The sequence below is a fragment of the Caenorhabditis remanei genome, chromosome III (assembly GCF_010183535.1).
Source record: "Caenorhabditis remanei strain PX506 chromosome III, whole genome shotgun sequence".
Taxonomy (NCBI): domain Eukaryota; kingdom Metazoa; phylum Nematoda; class Chromadorea; order Rhabditida; family Rhabditidae; genus Caenorhabditis; species Caenorhabditis remanei.
The window spans coordinates 681,503-698,324 of NC_071330.1; the positions used below are offsets into that span (position 1 = coordinate 681,503).

Consider the following 16,822-nt stretch of genomic DNA (forward strand, 5'->3'; position numbering starts at 1 on the left):
AGTACAGTATTCCATCTTCTCCGACGTCCGACGTACATACCCCGTGTTTTGTTGAATAATTTTCCAAATACTTATACCTACTCTAGTCACTGAAACCCTGCCACCGTCTCATCCGTCCCCCCTGCTAAACCTAACCTCCGACTATAACTGTACAACTGTTTCTTCTGATGTGGCGGTGTCTTCTCCGCTCATAAATTGCAATGTTTGCAACAAAAAAGGGTGATCGTCGGGGGGTAACCCGGTAAGAGAGAGATCAGTAGAGAAACAAAAAGAGTGACACGTTTTATTTATTTTTTTCTGCATAAGCGGACGGAGAAGCAGAGATAGGTAAAGAGATGGGGTGTTCTGTTCTTTCCCTATTGTATTGTGTGAATGTTATGGACGCGTGGCAATATGTGGAGTCGGTTGGTAGGAAAAATAAAAATCTTGTTATGATAGAATGTTTTGATGCTTCCGAACACCTATATTTTGACGCGACTTACCAGCGTCTATTCTCCTAGCTCAAAGATCTACCGTAATACTTTGTCGAAATTGTCTTAAATTTCGCCCGAACCCCTCAAAAACCCTGGGAACCTTCCAAACACCAAAAACTAGCCTAGTGAAGTTTTTGCCTAACTTGCAATTAACAATCTTGGTCTTTCATTCTCCTTACAGTAACTAGAGGACCGAACGGGCCTTACGTCCTAAGCACGACCACCAAATCAAGTACCTAGCTTGAAACCTCATCAAAACTGTCTGAAGTTGCGTTTAGTCATTTTGAAACCCTCGAAATCCTATATTTACTCTAAAAAACCTTCTTAGAGGAGGACAGAAGTCATATTTTTATTTCAGACTTTTCTCATAGAAACTTTTATAATAGACTTCTATTATGCTAAAAATTGCTCTAAACGCCACTATTCCCGTTCTCCTGACTCAAAATGAGCTTTGGTGGAAGAGTTTTTACACGCGGTCGTGTAGTCCACTCGGACAAGATTATTTCTCAATTCTTCGCTTCCTCACTTTTCCATATCGGAAAAAATGGAAAAAGTACAAAAATTTGTTTGGAAAAAGATGCCTTAATTGGTTACACTGACCAAGCCTTAAAATATAGTCAGAGTACCTTGGTCATTGTATAATTTTTGTCAGTGTAACATTAGAACGGAACTGTATTTGCTCAAAAACTATGATTTCAGATTTGGAATTTCTATTTTTTCGAGATATAAATGGAAATGAAACCTATGAGAGTTTATTGAAAAAAAAGGAGGAAACGAAGAATTGAGCAAAAATCTTGTCCAAGAGGACTACACGGCCGCGCGGAAAAAAACTCTTCCACCTAGGCGTCAGCAGAACGGGAATGGTGGCGTTTTGGAGCGATTTCAAGCATACGCGTCAATAATATTTTCGGAAATGTAATATTGGGATATTCGACATATGAATCCAGCCAAATAATTTTTTTCCCGTTTTCTTGTTAAAGTCATTTCCAGAAGTTACATGTGTACACCACCACCTCGTGTCTAGTCTCCTTCTCTTTTCGTTACCTATTAGTCACGCTCAATTGAGCACATCGGTGTGCTCAATTCTCTTTTCTCTCCTTTTTTTTCGAGCCTTTCGAAAAAAAAGGTCAGGTTTTTCCTTTTTTGTATTATCATTCATTTATAAAATTAAATGAATAGATAGAAAAGATTGTATTATATAATACATTTGACGAGTTTTGTTTGAGTAGAAGGTGTGTTATTTGCAGAAGAAGGAAGAAGCGATAAGAAGAGTAGAAACACCCCCAAATACTATCAGAATAGGCGACGCGTAGTTTTTGATCTACGTTATTGATTTTTTTCGATTTAGTAAAAATGGGAAAACCCCAGTGGGCTAAGTCTTGGTTTTCTAGGCTGCTAATCGGAAAATGTGGAATTTTGAAAATTTTCGGAAAATGGCAGTGACCGAGTTTTCAGTTCATTTGGGTTTCTAGGCCACCAGTTTTCCTTAAAACTTTTTTTGTCAATTTTTTGAAATTTCAGTGGTACCCTAAAAATTTTGGAATTTTTTCAATTGAAAGTAGTTTTTCTCGAATTTTTTCGAGTTTTTTAGGTTTATAGGACCGTGGCCTAGGTCATAAGGATTTCTAGGCCATGATTTTTAAATTTTTAAGATTTTGAGGTTTTCCTATGCCACCCAAGCTTTTAACCTTGAAAACTCGCTTTACCGCAATTTTCTCGAAAATTTCAACATTTTTCCAGTTTTGTACTTCAAGGCCTAACTTTCGATTTTTTCGGGTTTCTAGGCCACACGCGTTTATTTTGTGGTATACAGATGTCTGGTTACACTATTTTTACCTAAATTTTTAAAGTTTTTAAAAATTTCGAGGCTAAGGGTATCGGTGGCCTAGAGAAACCTCAAAACATTAAAAATTAAAAAAATTGATAGCCTAGAAACCCCCAGTCTCGAAAGTAAGACCACCACTTAAAATTCCAAAAATTGAATTTTTAAAAATTGGAAAACATTGGTGGCCTAGACACTTCAAAGTGTCAAAAGTTAGGCCACGGCTGAAATTTCGAAAAATAGAAAAAAAGGTGGCCTAGAAAACCCTAAAATTAGGCCACCACCTAAACGCCGAAATTTTGAATTCCCGCCTCCCCCATTTCCAATAGAGCGCACTTGCTCATTTGATCCCAACCCCTCCTCCGGTGCTCTTGAAAGTGCGAAACTTGAAACATTACAGTTCTCGAGCACAATTTATTCGAAACCTCGTCACCGTCTCCCGAAAGAGAGAGTGAGAGAGCAAATAATGAAGAGACGCAGAGAGAATTTATGTGGTTCTGTTCTCTGTGCTCCTTTTCCCTTTCTTTTCCAAATTATTCCAACTGTTCAAATATTATCGTTAACGTATACTCCGCCACCCCCCGGAGAGCATATCGTCAATTATGGATTAGAATTTTGATGTTTCTGGGAGGGGTGAACCCAGAAAAAGTTTGCATTATAAATGTATTCTTCCCGCTTTTCTCGAAATTTTCATTCTACGCTATACTCTATTTTTCTATTCTATTATTATGGCCTAGAATATCTTAATGCATACTTGCGGAATCTCGGCCAGGACTTTTTTGTTGCAAAAATTCGAAAAATTTCAAAAAATTCAAAATTTTCCGTCGCAATTATCTCAAAATGTGATTTTAACATGTTTTTTTCCGTGTCAAACCGCATTTTCCCCCTCCCAGACTCCCTAAACCCCATTTTAATTTTCAGACGCCAAACTTAAAATCACACAGAATACTACTGGACGGCGGCGACGGATAAACGGAACACTGGCGGTGAGTTTTTTTTTCTAAAACGTTTGGATTTTCAGACGTACAATGTGAAAATGGTTATTAGAAAGGAATTTCCGGAATTTGAAACTATATTTCAAAATGTATAGGAAAATATGGGACATTCCTATGATAATAATAAAAAAACCTCCTCAAGCCGCGAATTTTCAGCCAGAAAATGGTCGAAATTGGTCACTTCTGGCCTAACTTTTTTGATTTTGTGTTTCTAGGCCGGGGATTTACTTTCCGTGGCCTAGAAACACAAAAACAAAAAAGTTAGGCCAGAAGTGACCAATTTCGACCATTTTCCGGCTGAAAATTGGCTTTTCAAGAGGTTTTTTGAGTATTATCATTAGAATGTCTATATTTTTCTACACATTTTGAATTTTCCGAAATCCCCCTTTAAATAGTATTTTAAACATTTCTCGCTGCAGAAACAACCACCTGTTTCTATTAAATTTTTGGAATTTCTGACTCAAAATTTCTCGTATTTCGGAAAGTTTGCGAATAAAACTCTGGAAATCTGTATTTTCGGCTTGAAAAACTAGATTTTACAAATCTTAAAACAAAAGACGCAATTTCAAGAAAAATTAATAAATTACCCAGTGACACGTGCCGATTTCGTTTTTTACGTGGAATTTTCGGCCGCTTAACTTAAATTTTCTCGCTTTTCAGTAAATTTTTGTGGTTTTTCTCGAAGAATACTGAGTTTTTCGCTGTTAAAATTGTTGAAAATTCACTTTAACTAGAACATTTTGATTTTTCAGTCCGAAAAATATTTGAATTTTTACTTTTTGCGGGTTTCTTTTCAGAAAACTGAATTTTTTGATGAAACTATGAGAAAATCAGTACATTTTCGGCATTTTTTTAACTCTTGAAATCACTATTTTCATCCCAAAATCACCTATTTGTCAATCTAAAACTTACAAAAAATTTCTCAAGCACAGAAAGCTCAATTTTCTTTTAAAATTGGTGCGTTTTTCGTGTTAAATTTGCTAAAAATCGATATAAATCCCAATTTTTAAATCAATTTTAACCAGAAAACCTCTTTTTTCAACCGAAAATTCATATTCCGCTGCAAAAATCGCATTCCACGTGTCACCCCCTACTTGTCCTCGGGGACTACACGGCTCTTGGTCTCCTAGGCCACACGGCCGTGTACTCCACGTGGACAACGTGTCCATATTTGGCAATTTATTGTTTTTCCAAAAAACCATGCTAATTCTTCATATTTTTCAAAATTTCTTTCGGAATATTAAATGAAAAAATATTTGTTTTCAGATACGGGTCAATTTTGCCGCACAAAAATGCTAATATTCAAGAAAAAGGCGATATTAAAAGTGCTCCTCTTGGTGCCAGTCATTTGGATTTGTTCGCTGATATTCTTTGCGGCAACGAGTACTAATAGTAATCAGGTAACGAGAAACTCGATTTTGCCAATAATTTTTAGCGAAAAAGTCCCTAAAACCGAATTTCCAGATCGGATCCAATAATGAGCTGGCGGATCGGATAAATCAAGCGAATTTCCATCCGAAAGAGGTTCCAAAACATCAAAAACCGGATGTAATTCAAGGATTCGGTCCTCCGATCGAACCGGAACCCGTTGTCGCCGAGAATAAGATTGAAGACGAGCCGGCGGGTGGGAATTTGAAGAAACCCGTGTTCATGGTCGATCCGAATGATCCGATTTATAAAAAAGGGGATGCGAATCAGGCGGGAGAGTTGGGAAAAGCTGTGGTTGTAGATAAGACGGTGAGTTTTTGAAAATAAATGGGAAAAATCGAGAAATTTTTGGGAAAACTGAATAATTGGACATCCGGAAACCCGTTTGTTCGGACATCTGGACATCTTGACACACAGACATACTCAAAATCTCAAAATACACAAGAAATAGACGAAAATCACGAAGATTTTCGCTTTTTTTTGCGAAAAACTCGAACCTGGACATCCGGACATCTGGAAACACAGACAGATAAACCAAAAAATTTATTCAAATTCGTTTTTCCGGACATCTGGACATCTGGACACACAGACATACTCTAAATCTCGAAATACACAAAAATTAGGCGAAAGTTACGAAAATTTTCGCTTTTTTTTGCGAAAAACTCGAACCTGGACATCTGGACATCTGGAAACACAGACAGATAGACCAAAACTTTTATTCAAATCCGTTTTTCCGGACATTTGGACATCTGGACACACAGACATACTCAAGTTCTCGAAAACAATGAAAATTAGCCGAAAATCATGAAGATTTTCGTTTTTTTTTGCCGGAAAAACTGAAATCTGGACATCTGGATGCACAGATAAACAGACAGAATAAAATTTTTCTGAAAATTGGAATTAGGCAGAAATCTAACTGAAAAATACGATTTTTTCGAAAATTCCAGTAAAAATTATCCGTTTTTCCAGATTTCCATATGAATACAGACATCCGGACATCCGGACATCTGGATACACAGATAGACACAGAAATTGTTTTTAACACTGAAAAATTGAAAAATGACTATTTTTCATCAAAATTTCGTATTGAAAGTTGCTATTTTCAGTTTTCCCGGACATCTGGACACACAGATAGACAGACTGACGGAATGAAGCTAAAAATTCCAATTTTTAACTTAAAATTCACAATTTTACGAGTTTTTGTCAATTTTTACCAAAAAAATTGAATTTTTCGCTCAAAAATCTTCAAAAATGCTCATGTTTTCTCATTTTCCAGAAGCTCACCTCCGAACAAAAGGCGATCTACGACAAAGGAATGTTGAATAACGCATTCAATCAATACGCGTCGGATATGATCTCAGTACATCGCACACTTCCAACCAATATCGATGCTGAGTGAGTTTTCATGAATTTTTAGAGAAAAAGAAACTTTTTTTGAACTAAAAACTCATTTTTTGAGCTAAAATTCTCATTTTTTAGGCTAAAAACCTATTTTTTTTATCTAAAAATCTCATTTTTGAGCTAAAAATCTCTTTTTTTTTTGGGCTAAAACACCTTTTTTGAGCAAAAATTCTCATTTTTTTTAGGCTAAAATACCCATTTTTGGGCTAAAAATCTCATTTTTTGAGATAAAAATCTCATTTTTGAGCTGAAAATCCCATTTTTTGATCTAAAAATCTCATTTTTTGAGCTAAAAATCTCATTTTTGAGCTGAAAATCCCATTTTTTGGGCTAAAAACCCCCATTTTGTGGGCTAAAAACTCATTTTTGAGGTAAAAATCTTATTTTTGAGCTAAAAACCTATTTTTTGAGTTAAAAGTCTCATTTTTGAGCTAAGATCTCATTTTTTGAGCTGAAAATCTCATTTTTGAGTTGGAAATCTTATTTCTTGAGCTAAATATCTTATTTTTGAGCTAAAAATCTAACTTTTTGAGCTAAAAATCACCATTTTTTCGGTTAAAAATTTCAGTTTTTTGAGTTAAAAATCTCATTTTAAGGTGATTTTTGCAGATGCAAAGTGGAGAAATACAACGAGAATCTTCCCCGAACCTCTGTGATCGTCTGTTTCCACAACGAAGCGTGGTCCGTTCTCCTCCGTACCGTCCACTCGGTTCTCGAACGGACTCCCGAGCATTTGCTCGAAGAAATTGTGCTCGTCGACGACTTTTCGGATATGGATCACACGAAACGGCCACTCGAGGAGTATATGTCACAATTTGGTGGAAAAGTGAAAATATTGAGAATGGAGAAGAGAGAGGGATTGATTCGGGCGAGGTTACGAGGTGCCGCCATCGCTACCGGCGAGGTTCTCACGTATTTAGATTCACATTGTGAATGTATGGAAGGTAAGGAGGCTGAAAATCGAGTCAGAATTAGAAATAAAAAAATGCAAAAAAAAGTTTGGCGTAGCTGGGGTTCGAACCCTGGTCGTCAGATTGATGGTGTCTACCTTAACCACTCGGCCACCACTGAATTTTCAAAAATGTTTCAAATCGGTTTTTCAGAGAGTTTTAGAGGTTTCCAAGGGTGCTGAACTCATTTATTCGCACTTTCAAACATCAAAAACCTCATTTTCATTGAGGAAATCACATTTTTCGAGATTTCAAAAAGTCTAAATTTTCAAATTTTTAAGAAAAAAGTTGAAAACAACTCAGAAACATATTTGATATGATGGATAACACTTGCAAAAAATAAAAAACGTAAAATGCAAAAATTGACCTCGGTGGGGGTCGAACCCCGGTCTTCAGATTGACGGTGTCTACCTTAACCACTCGGCTATCACTGATTTTTCAAAAATGTTTCAAACCGGTTTTTCAGAGAGTTTTTAGGGGTTTCCGTATGTGCTAACTAGGGAAGGGCCTCGACTCGGTCTGGAGTTATGGGACGTGACCTATATCATTGGAAAGCTGAGAGAACGCTGATTCCAAATGTATATTCAGTTTTTGCCCTCGAAATCTGGTATTCGAGAAAAACAAGGTCAAAGTTAGAAAAAATGACAAATCATTGCCTTTTTAACACGCGAAAATCGCAAAATAAATTTCAAAGCAATTTTAGCGTGTTGAAAAGGCAATAGTTTGCCTTTTTTCTCACTTTGACCCCATTTTTCTCGAATACCAGGCTTCGAGGGCAAAAACTGAATATATATCTGAAATCAGCGTTCTCTCAGCTTTCTAATGATATAGGTCACGTCCCATAACTCCAGACCGAGTCCATGACCTTCCCTAGTAAGCTCCTTTTTTGCGTTTTGGAACCCTAAAAAACTGGGGTCACCCCGAATTTTCGATTTTTGGGTTTTCCGGACATTCACGTACATTTTAAGTCAGTTTCAAAGGTTTATGAACCTTTTTTAAAACATTATATTTTACAATATATAAACTTTAAAATAAAATTTGACAACGTTTTTGAAAATTTTCGCTAGTTTTAAAGATTTAAGGGCTCATTCAGCATTTTTGAAGCTTTGAAAAGGCAGAAAATTTGAAAATCGAGTATAAATAGTCTTCAGAATGAGAAATAAAGAATGCAAAAAAAGTTAAGCCTAGCCGAGGATCGAACCATGGTCGTTAGATTGGTGGTGTCTACCTTAACCACTGGGTCCCAAGAATTTTCAAATTTTGCAATTTATTGGGCATTTTTACTTATTTTTAAGAGCTCTAATAAGATTTTCCAAATTTTTAGTGCAAATTAACAAGATTTTTGTTTTGAAAGTTTTCGCCTTTTTTTTGTTGAAATTTTGAGTTCACTCTCCACAACTTTTAACGATTTCGAATCGATTTTTCGATTAAATTCATAATAAAAATTTCATTACAGGATGGATCGAGCCACTTCTCGACCGTATCAAACGTGACCCAACTACAGTAGTCTGCCCAGTCATTGACGTCATCGATGACAACACGTTCGAATATCACCACTCGAAAGCCTACTTCACAAGTGTCGGTGGATTCGATTGGGGTCTTCAATTCAACTGGCACTCGATCCCCGAAAGAGACCGAAAGAATCGAACACGAGCTATCGATCCGGTGAGATCACCGACGATGGCCGGTGGTCTGTTCTCGATTGATAAGAAGTATTTCGAGAAATTGGGAACCTATGATCCAGGATTCGATATTTGGGGTGGAGAGAACTTGGAATTGTCGTTTAAGGTGAGAAAATGCGTTAAAAATGATGCAAAAAAAAAAAAAGATTCTGCTCGATTTTACCACGGCGGGGATCAAACCCTGGTTGTTAGATTGATGAAGTCTACCTTAACCACTCGGTCACCACTGAATTTTTCAAAATGCTCAAAAACATGGTTTCAAGAGGTTTTTAGAGGTTTCCGGAGGGTTTAAACTCATTTTTCGTGTTTTAGAACCCTAAAAACCTCATTTACACATAGAAAAGATACATTCTCAAAAAGCTGAAAAATCAAACATCTAAATTTTGAACGAAATAATCAAATACTATTAAAAAACGAATTCAACATTATGGATAACACTTATAAAAAGAGAAAAATACAAAAAATAGCTAATTGGCGTAGCTGGGGATCGAACCCTGGTTGTCAGATTGGTGGTGTCTACCTTAGCCACTCGGCCACCACTGAATTTTCGAAAATGCTCAAAAACGTGGTTTCAAAAGGGTTTAGAGGTTTCCGGAGGGGTGAAATTCATTTTTCATGTTTTAGAACTCTTAAAACCTAATTTTCACATAGAAAACCGTCGAAAATGGTATTTTTGAAATTCATTTTCCTCATTTTTCCAGATCTGGATGTGCGGTGGCACGCTTGAAATCGTACCGTGCTCTCACGTCGGTCACGTCTTCCGCAAACGATCACCGTACAAATGGAGGACCGGAGTCAATGTTCTCAAGAGAAATTCGATTCGATTGGCAGAAGTTTGGCTGGATGACTATAAGACATATTATTATGAGAGGATTAACAATCAGTTGGTGCGTTTTTTCGACGGAAATGCTGAAATTTTAGAGAAAATCGAGGAAAAAAATGGGCGTGGTCGTCAGCTCTAGCCACGCCCACTTTTGCAGTTTTGCCGCATAGCTTGAAATTCGTTGTCTCTCTGGTGGTAAAGCTCATGCGGCAAACTTGCAAAAAGGGGCGTGGCGTAAAATTTTTGGTTTTTTTATTGCGAAAAATCGCACTTTTTCACCTTTTTCCAAAAATATTAATCGAGATATCGAAACCACGCCCACTTTTGCTGTCTCAATTTTCAAACACGTTTTTTCACACAATCCCGTAAATTTTTCTGTAATTTTTGACCAGAAATGCAGTTTTGACGCTAGATTTTCGCATAAACCGTGCGCCAAACCTGCAATAAAATGAGCTCATCTATTTGCAGGGTGACTTCGGAGACGTGTCGGCCCGTAAAAAACTGCGTTCTGACCTTGGCTGTAAATCATTCAAATGGTACTTGGACAACATCTATCCGGAACTCTTTGTTCCTGGAGAGTCGGTGGCTAAAGGAGAGGTACGTCTAGTTGTTTTTTTTTTGTTTAAAAAATATCTAGAGAAATCCTTATCTTATTTTACTTAAAAACGTTTCTGAGAATCTAATTAGTTTAATTAATTAATACAAAGGCTTATCTAATTACCCTAATTACTATGCTTTCAAATTGACAATTATACTTCTGGGAATAATTTACCCCCTTTTCCGTCCACCCCACCGCCTCCTAATTTCAATGTCAACTGGTTTTGTTGGTTAACTTGGGATATCCCTCTTGGTTTTTTTTTTACTTTAAGTTCTTATTAATTCCTTGTCTACGTCATGCAACAATAGTTTAAAGGCGCATAGTGATTGGCTCCTACAGTAACCCAGGAGTTACTGTAAGAAAAAGAGATAAACTATGCGCCTTTAAACGAACCTATAAAATTTCAAAAATTTTTCCAAAAAAAAATCTGATTACCGTACCCTTCTCCTGACCGTGAAATGGTACCTCATCTGATATCGTGCCGGGGATTACTGTACCGCTTTCGTTTTTGTGTGTCTCTGTCGTCTGTGTCTTGAAGTATTGTATTGCACACTGTCCTACTGCTTGCATGAGTACACAATCACCACCCCCCCCCCCAATTTTTGCATGTTTTTCCCTTTAAAATATTAATTTTGATAATTAGGAGTGAAATGAAAAGAAGGAATGCGTTTAGGGAAGCTCTGCTCAATGATTTGAGGCTCTTGCAAGCGCGCTCTAACGAAAACTACTAGGGAAGGTCATCTAGTGACCGTGGAGTTATGGAACCTATATCGATGGAAAGCTGAGAAAACGCTGATCCCAAATATATATTTAATTTTTGCCCTCGAAACTTGGTGTTTGAGGAAAACGAGGCCGAACTTCGAAAAAGTGACAAATTATCACGCTTTTTTCTTTTTACATGTTGTAAAGGTGTCAATTTGTCATTTTTTTCCGAACTTTAACCTCGTTTTTCTTGGTTACCAGGTCTCGACAGCAAAAACTAAATATATATTTGGAATCAGCGTTTTCTCAGCTTTTCAATGATATAGGTCACGTCCCGTAACTCCACGGTAATTTGGTGGCCTTCCCTAGTGAGAAGTATTTCGATGGAGCGTAGTTGTAAGAACCGCGTCTACACAATACACTGTGAAGAAAATAGCGATTTTCAGTTCAAAATGAAAAAAGTGTCACAATTTTCAATTTAAAGGCGGAGCTCCCTTACACATCCCTTCTTCTGCTCATAAATTAGTCCCCGCCTACTTCTTTTCCGCTCTAACTCCAATCTAGTCATATAAGAGTACTGTAACGCCACGTGTGCTGTAGAGAGGTACTGTAGTAACCTGCTTACTAGGGAATGTTCCAGACGTATTTCGTATTGCTTCCTATTCTATTAAGTACTTCTCAACACGCTGATTTCGAATATGTAATCAAATTTTGCAGAACGGTTCACGGAACCGAGATACATGAATTTTAAGTCATTTTCAGCGCGAAAATTGCATTTAGATTCAATTTTTCCGGTTTTTTCTGTGTAATACGTGTAAATATGGATTGAAAATGCGTATTGACATTACGCCTTTTCAGTCATTATTTACACGTTTTATTCAGAAAAAAGGAATACATTCTCTTGAAAAATGCAATGTTTGCCCTGAAAATGACTTTGAATGTATATATTTCGGTTCAGTGAAGCGTTCTGCAGGATTGGATCACATATTCGGAATCAGCGCGTTTAGAAGTACTTGATAGAATATGAGGCAATTTGAAAGCTCTGGAACATTCCCTAGTTAGAAAAATTGCACCGCCTAACTGTTTCTAGTCAAGTAGCCACGACGTCTGAAAATTGTTCTTTTCGCATTTTCTTTTATATCTATCTACACAGGTAGTTGGCGTGCGGACCGCATGCGGATTCAGTCCCATTTTCCGTCCACATAGAGTCCGCAGCGGAAATGTGGTCCGCTGCGGACTGTATATGGACGCAGCGTGGACTTCGGGAAAAGAGGTGGAAGTGGGCGGCAGGCGTCCGCGCGCGGACCGTATATGGGCGCGCTGGCCGCGGCCGCGGCATGCAGCAGCTCTTCCGAACCTCTCGGACTTCTCTCGGATAAAGATAATTTTTTAATCATTAATGGAGCGTTTACGTTTCTTTCCCTATTTTTTCGGAAGTTTCGCTTTACTTTATGTTTTTCTCTATTGAAATTTCTCTTAATTAAATTGTTCGTGAAAAATTCTCTCATTTTACTGTGAATGATCAGAAAATAATGTGTTTTCAGTCAGTCCGATGGTCCCAAAAAGAGAAGCAGCAGCGACAGCTAATATGGAATCAATTCATCGCTTTTCTCAAAGGTTTGTAATAGTATTCAGCATTTTCTATTAAAAATAAACTTCTTTCAGTGAGGTAATTCGATAAAATCGGCCACTTCCCAAGCACAACACTGTATTTTTCCGGAGGGAGGAACCCATTTTCGAAAGTAAGTTAACTGAACAATTATATTTTATTCCGCAATTAATTGATTTTCTTTTCAGAAATACGAAGGGAAAACAGAAGTCAACGACTGAAAACTGCTTCTACGACAATTGATTTTCGATGGATTTCAAGGGCAAGACTGCCAGACAAACTTCGGTTTTCTAAGTCTAATTTGCTGTGTTTTCTTCTTATTTTTATCATTTTTAATGTTCCTTCTATCTTTCTTTTAATAAAATAGTAATTTTATCTCAATTCTTCTTTGTTAAATGACAATCTCAACCGGAAAAAAGTAGGGAGAGGGCTGGCAGTGCGAGCGACTACGTCCGCGCGCGGACTCAAAACGGACCGTATACGGACCACATACAATCCTCTGCGAATTCGTGCTGAGTCCACGCGCGGCCCATATATCGCCCATATTGCGTCCGTGGCGGACTACCTGTGTATCTATCTTTCTTTGTCTTGATGTGGTTGTTTGGTGTTTGAAGGTGCGCAACAGTGCGGTGCAACCCGCACGATGTCTCGATTGCATGGTGGGCCGACACGAAAAGAATCGGCCCGTCGGTACGTATCAGTGTCACGGTCAGGGCGGCAATCAGGTTAGTTGATGACCCCCCATGGAGCCCCCCGTCGATTTCAGCTGCGAAACGCGCAAACCTCACAATGTTTGGATAGTGCCGTCGGCGATGAAGTGGAGAACAAGGCGATCACACCGTATCCGTGTCATGAGCAAGGAGGCAATCAGGTTGGGCTTAAAGTTTCGAGCGGATTCTCCTGGAGCTGATTGGAGGAATATTGGAGGAGGAGGATTCTGAAGGAGAACGAAGAAGATGAAGAGGCGGAGCATCGGAGCTAGAAATTTTGAAAATTTTAAAAATTTTAAAGGGTTCGATGGTACACACACCTTTGTAGCTTTTTACGGGCATTTTTCGACTCGATTACTTGCTTTTTTCGGGTTTTTCTGGAGAATTTGGACATCTGGATTTGATGACAGACAGACAGAAGGAGAGACTAGCAGACAGACATTTGGAAATCCAGACATCCGAACAGACTAACAGATTAACTAGAGAAAAGGAGATCTGAGTTTTAGCTGAAATGTATCGGAAATTGTATTTTTGACGCTGTTTTTTTTTGGCTGAAAATCAAAATTTTTGTAAAATTTGCAGGAGGAAGCTCAAATTTTGACGGAAAATTGATGTTTTGAGTCAAAAATTAGCCTTTTTTGATAGTAAACGGGGTTTTAAAGGCAAAATTCTCCGCTATTTTCCAATTTCCGCATTATTAGTAAATTTTTAGATTTTAGTAGACATCTAGACACACAGACACACAAATAGATAACCGATAGATAGCGGAGAGAGATTAACAGGCGCCTGGACATCCGGACAAACCGACAGACAGACAAAAATTTTCTGCAATTTTGACTTTTTTTACTCCCGGACGCTTTGAAAATGAGGTTTCAAAACGTTCCGAAGTCAAAAGTTAAGATATTGAGACATCCGGACATTAAGACACACAGACAGGCAAAAATATAAAAAATTCCAAAAAAAAATTCAAAAACTTACTACATTTATGTCTCGGGAAAACGTGTTTGGTGACATGACCACTATTTTTTGTCTCTAATTTCCTTCTTACTGCAATGTCCGATTTATTTCTGTTTTCAGTTTTTTCAATGTCTCAATATATCTAAAACCTCACTTTTTTACACCAAGAGCAGCAGACTGTTGTCATGTTCACCAAATCACCTCTCTCCCAACTTTTCATAGTTTCTCAGCCAATTTTCTGAATACTAGGATTACTGTAGTTGTTTTTTAGCTGAAATTTCTAGCAAAATTAGTTACAAAAACCAACAAAAAATGCAGATTCGAAGCGCCGGTGGCGGCAATCGTCAATGCATCGACTACAATACGAGCAACAAAAAGTCGTTTGGCATGTATCAATGTCATAGTCAGGGTGGAAATCAGGTTTGGAAAAAAAAGTAGTCAAAAATGGGAGAAAAAAGCGAAAAATTGGCTGAAAATTGAACAAAATTCACTAAGCCATACCCCTAAATAGGTCACGCCCAGTTTTTAAGCAATAAAAACACAAAAATTGCATAAAGGGAGCGGAGTCTCGAAGCTCCGCCCACATTTAGGCCACTCCCACTTTTGCAAAATTGCCGCATGATCCTGCTGGGATAAACCGTGCGACAATATTGCAAAAAGAAGTGTGACCTATATGTGGGCGGAGTCTCGACATTCGAAAATCTGTAAGATTTTTGAATATAGATTTGGCCACGCCCCCTTTTGCAAAAATGTCGCATAGTTTCGCCGTTTAACAGCAGAAAGTATTGTTTTCGAGTATTTCGAAAAGGGCGTGACACTAAACTGTGGATTTTTTTTTTTCGAAAAAAAAGTGAAAATCTTGCTCCGATGCTCGCCGTCTTCTTCTTGCTCGGTAAGTTTTAATCCGCACGATTTCAGAGTTTCAAGAATCGACGCGACAAATCAATCAAGTCCCAGCGCGATTTCAGATCCCCTCTCCTGGGCGTCACACCCACCTAATCCGTCCCTCTTTTCAGTACTGGATGTTATCGAAAGACGGCGAAATTCGACGAGACGAATCGTGTGTCGACTATGCTGGAACTGATGTGATGGTATTCCCGTGTCACGGAATGAAGGGAAATCAAGAGTGGAGATATAATCATGATGTGAGTTGAGCTACAAAGCGCTGCGTTGTGAGGAGGCTCTCGCTGTGAGCATACTTCCGGGTTTCAGTACAAAAATGGGATTTTTTGCAAAAAAGTCGAATTTGCGACAACGTTTTCGAATTTCCATTAAAAGTTGAATGTGTTTTTGATGAAAATGTCAAAAAATGCACATTTTTTAAATCGAGATTTCGCAAGTATGAATGTGAGGACTATGAATCTCACATTCAGATATGAATGCCGCTAAAAATTGAAACTATGGAATTGCTGGAATATACTTCGCCAGAACCGCTAACTCTTCAGGAATTCGGGGATTTGGGAAAATGTTCCAAATTTTTAGAATGCGAAATATGTAGAAAAATGAGGATACTCCAATGAGAATACTCAAAAAACCCCCTAAAGGTGAATTTTCAAAAATGCTCAAAATTCCAAAGTATTCAGTGCAGGCCGAACTTTTTCATGTGTTTTTATTCCATTAGAAGTTCTTCCCCGTCCGGAACGGAAGGGGAACTTTCCGTGGCCTAGAAACCATACTTGCAATCCGGGCCGATCCGGGCCGACAGTTTTTATTAAATAACTTTCTTTAAACAAATCGTATCGGGTTGAATAATAGCCCAAATGATAGATATTTGGACCTGTCATCAGACGAAATCAAAACAAACTTCGCAAAAAACCCACAGAGGCCCCGGGCCGGCTAAAACTACTGTCGGCCCGGCCCGGACACTTTTGCCCGGCCCGGGGCTCATGTGGGTTTTCTGCAAAGTTTGTTTTGATTTCGTCTGATGACAGGTCTAAATATCTATCATTTGAGCTATTATTCAACCCGATACGATTTGTTTAAAGAAAGTTATTTAATAAAAACTGTCGGCCCGGATCGGCCCGGATTGCAAGTATGCTAGAAACCCAAAAACAAAAAATTCGGCCAGCACTGAATACTTTGGAATTTTGAGCATTTTCGGGCTGAATCCCATATTTATCTACACATTTTGAAACATTTTCTCGAAATCCCTCTTTAAACTATAACTCTCTTTCTCCCTATTCCAGACGGGTCGCCTCCAACACGCCGTCTCGCAAAAGTGTCTCGGAATGACAAAAGACGGAGCGAAGCTGGAAATGGTGGCATGTCAATACGATGATCCTTATCAACACTGGAAATTCAAAGAGTTCAATGAAGCGAAGGCGATCGAGCATGGCGTGAAGCCGCCTAGTTAATTAATTAATTAATTAAAACATTTTTTCTTTCTGTTCGCATTCTTCCCCATCCATTGCTCCTCTAGTATTGTGTTCTCAATATGGGTATTTTATTTTCCATTTTTTTTTTGCAGATTTCTATTTATTTATTTGCCCTCGCCCCCACTCCCGTTTAAAATCAATCAATTCAGTTTCCCACCCCTCAAAAGAAGTCAATGGCTTTAACTTTTTTCCGTTTTCCTTATCAAAAAATGACCGATTTGCTCCTTCACCCCCAACTCTCTCTCTTAATATGTGATACTTGACAATTCCTATGCATTTCTCTTCTTTGAAATTTCA

General features: G+C 38.1%; 1 protein-coding gene across 1 annotated transcript; it reads left to right on the forward strand.

Moving 5' to 3' along the window:
• Positions 1-335: 335 nt before the first annotated feature.
• Positions 336-16,504, forward strand: GCK72_008299 (uncharacterized protein; the record flags this gene model as incomplete). The annotated part of the gene is made up of 13 exons (XM_053726756.1): positions 336-408; positions 3,240-3,281; positions 4,557-4,690; positions 4,755-5,027; positions 5,995-6,113; positions 6,729-7,063; positions 8,526-8,857; positions 9,453-9,638; positions 10,043-10,171; positions 13,250-13,354; positions 14,469-14,570; positions 15,167-15,295; positions 16,337-16,504. The coding sequence occupies 13 exons, from the start codon at positions 336-338 to the stop codon at positions 16,502-16,504; spliced, it is 2,127 nt and encodes a 708-aa protein (XP_053586333.1).
• Positions 16,505-16,822: the final 318 nt, after the last annotated feature.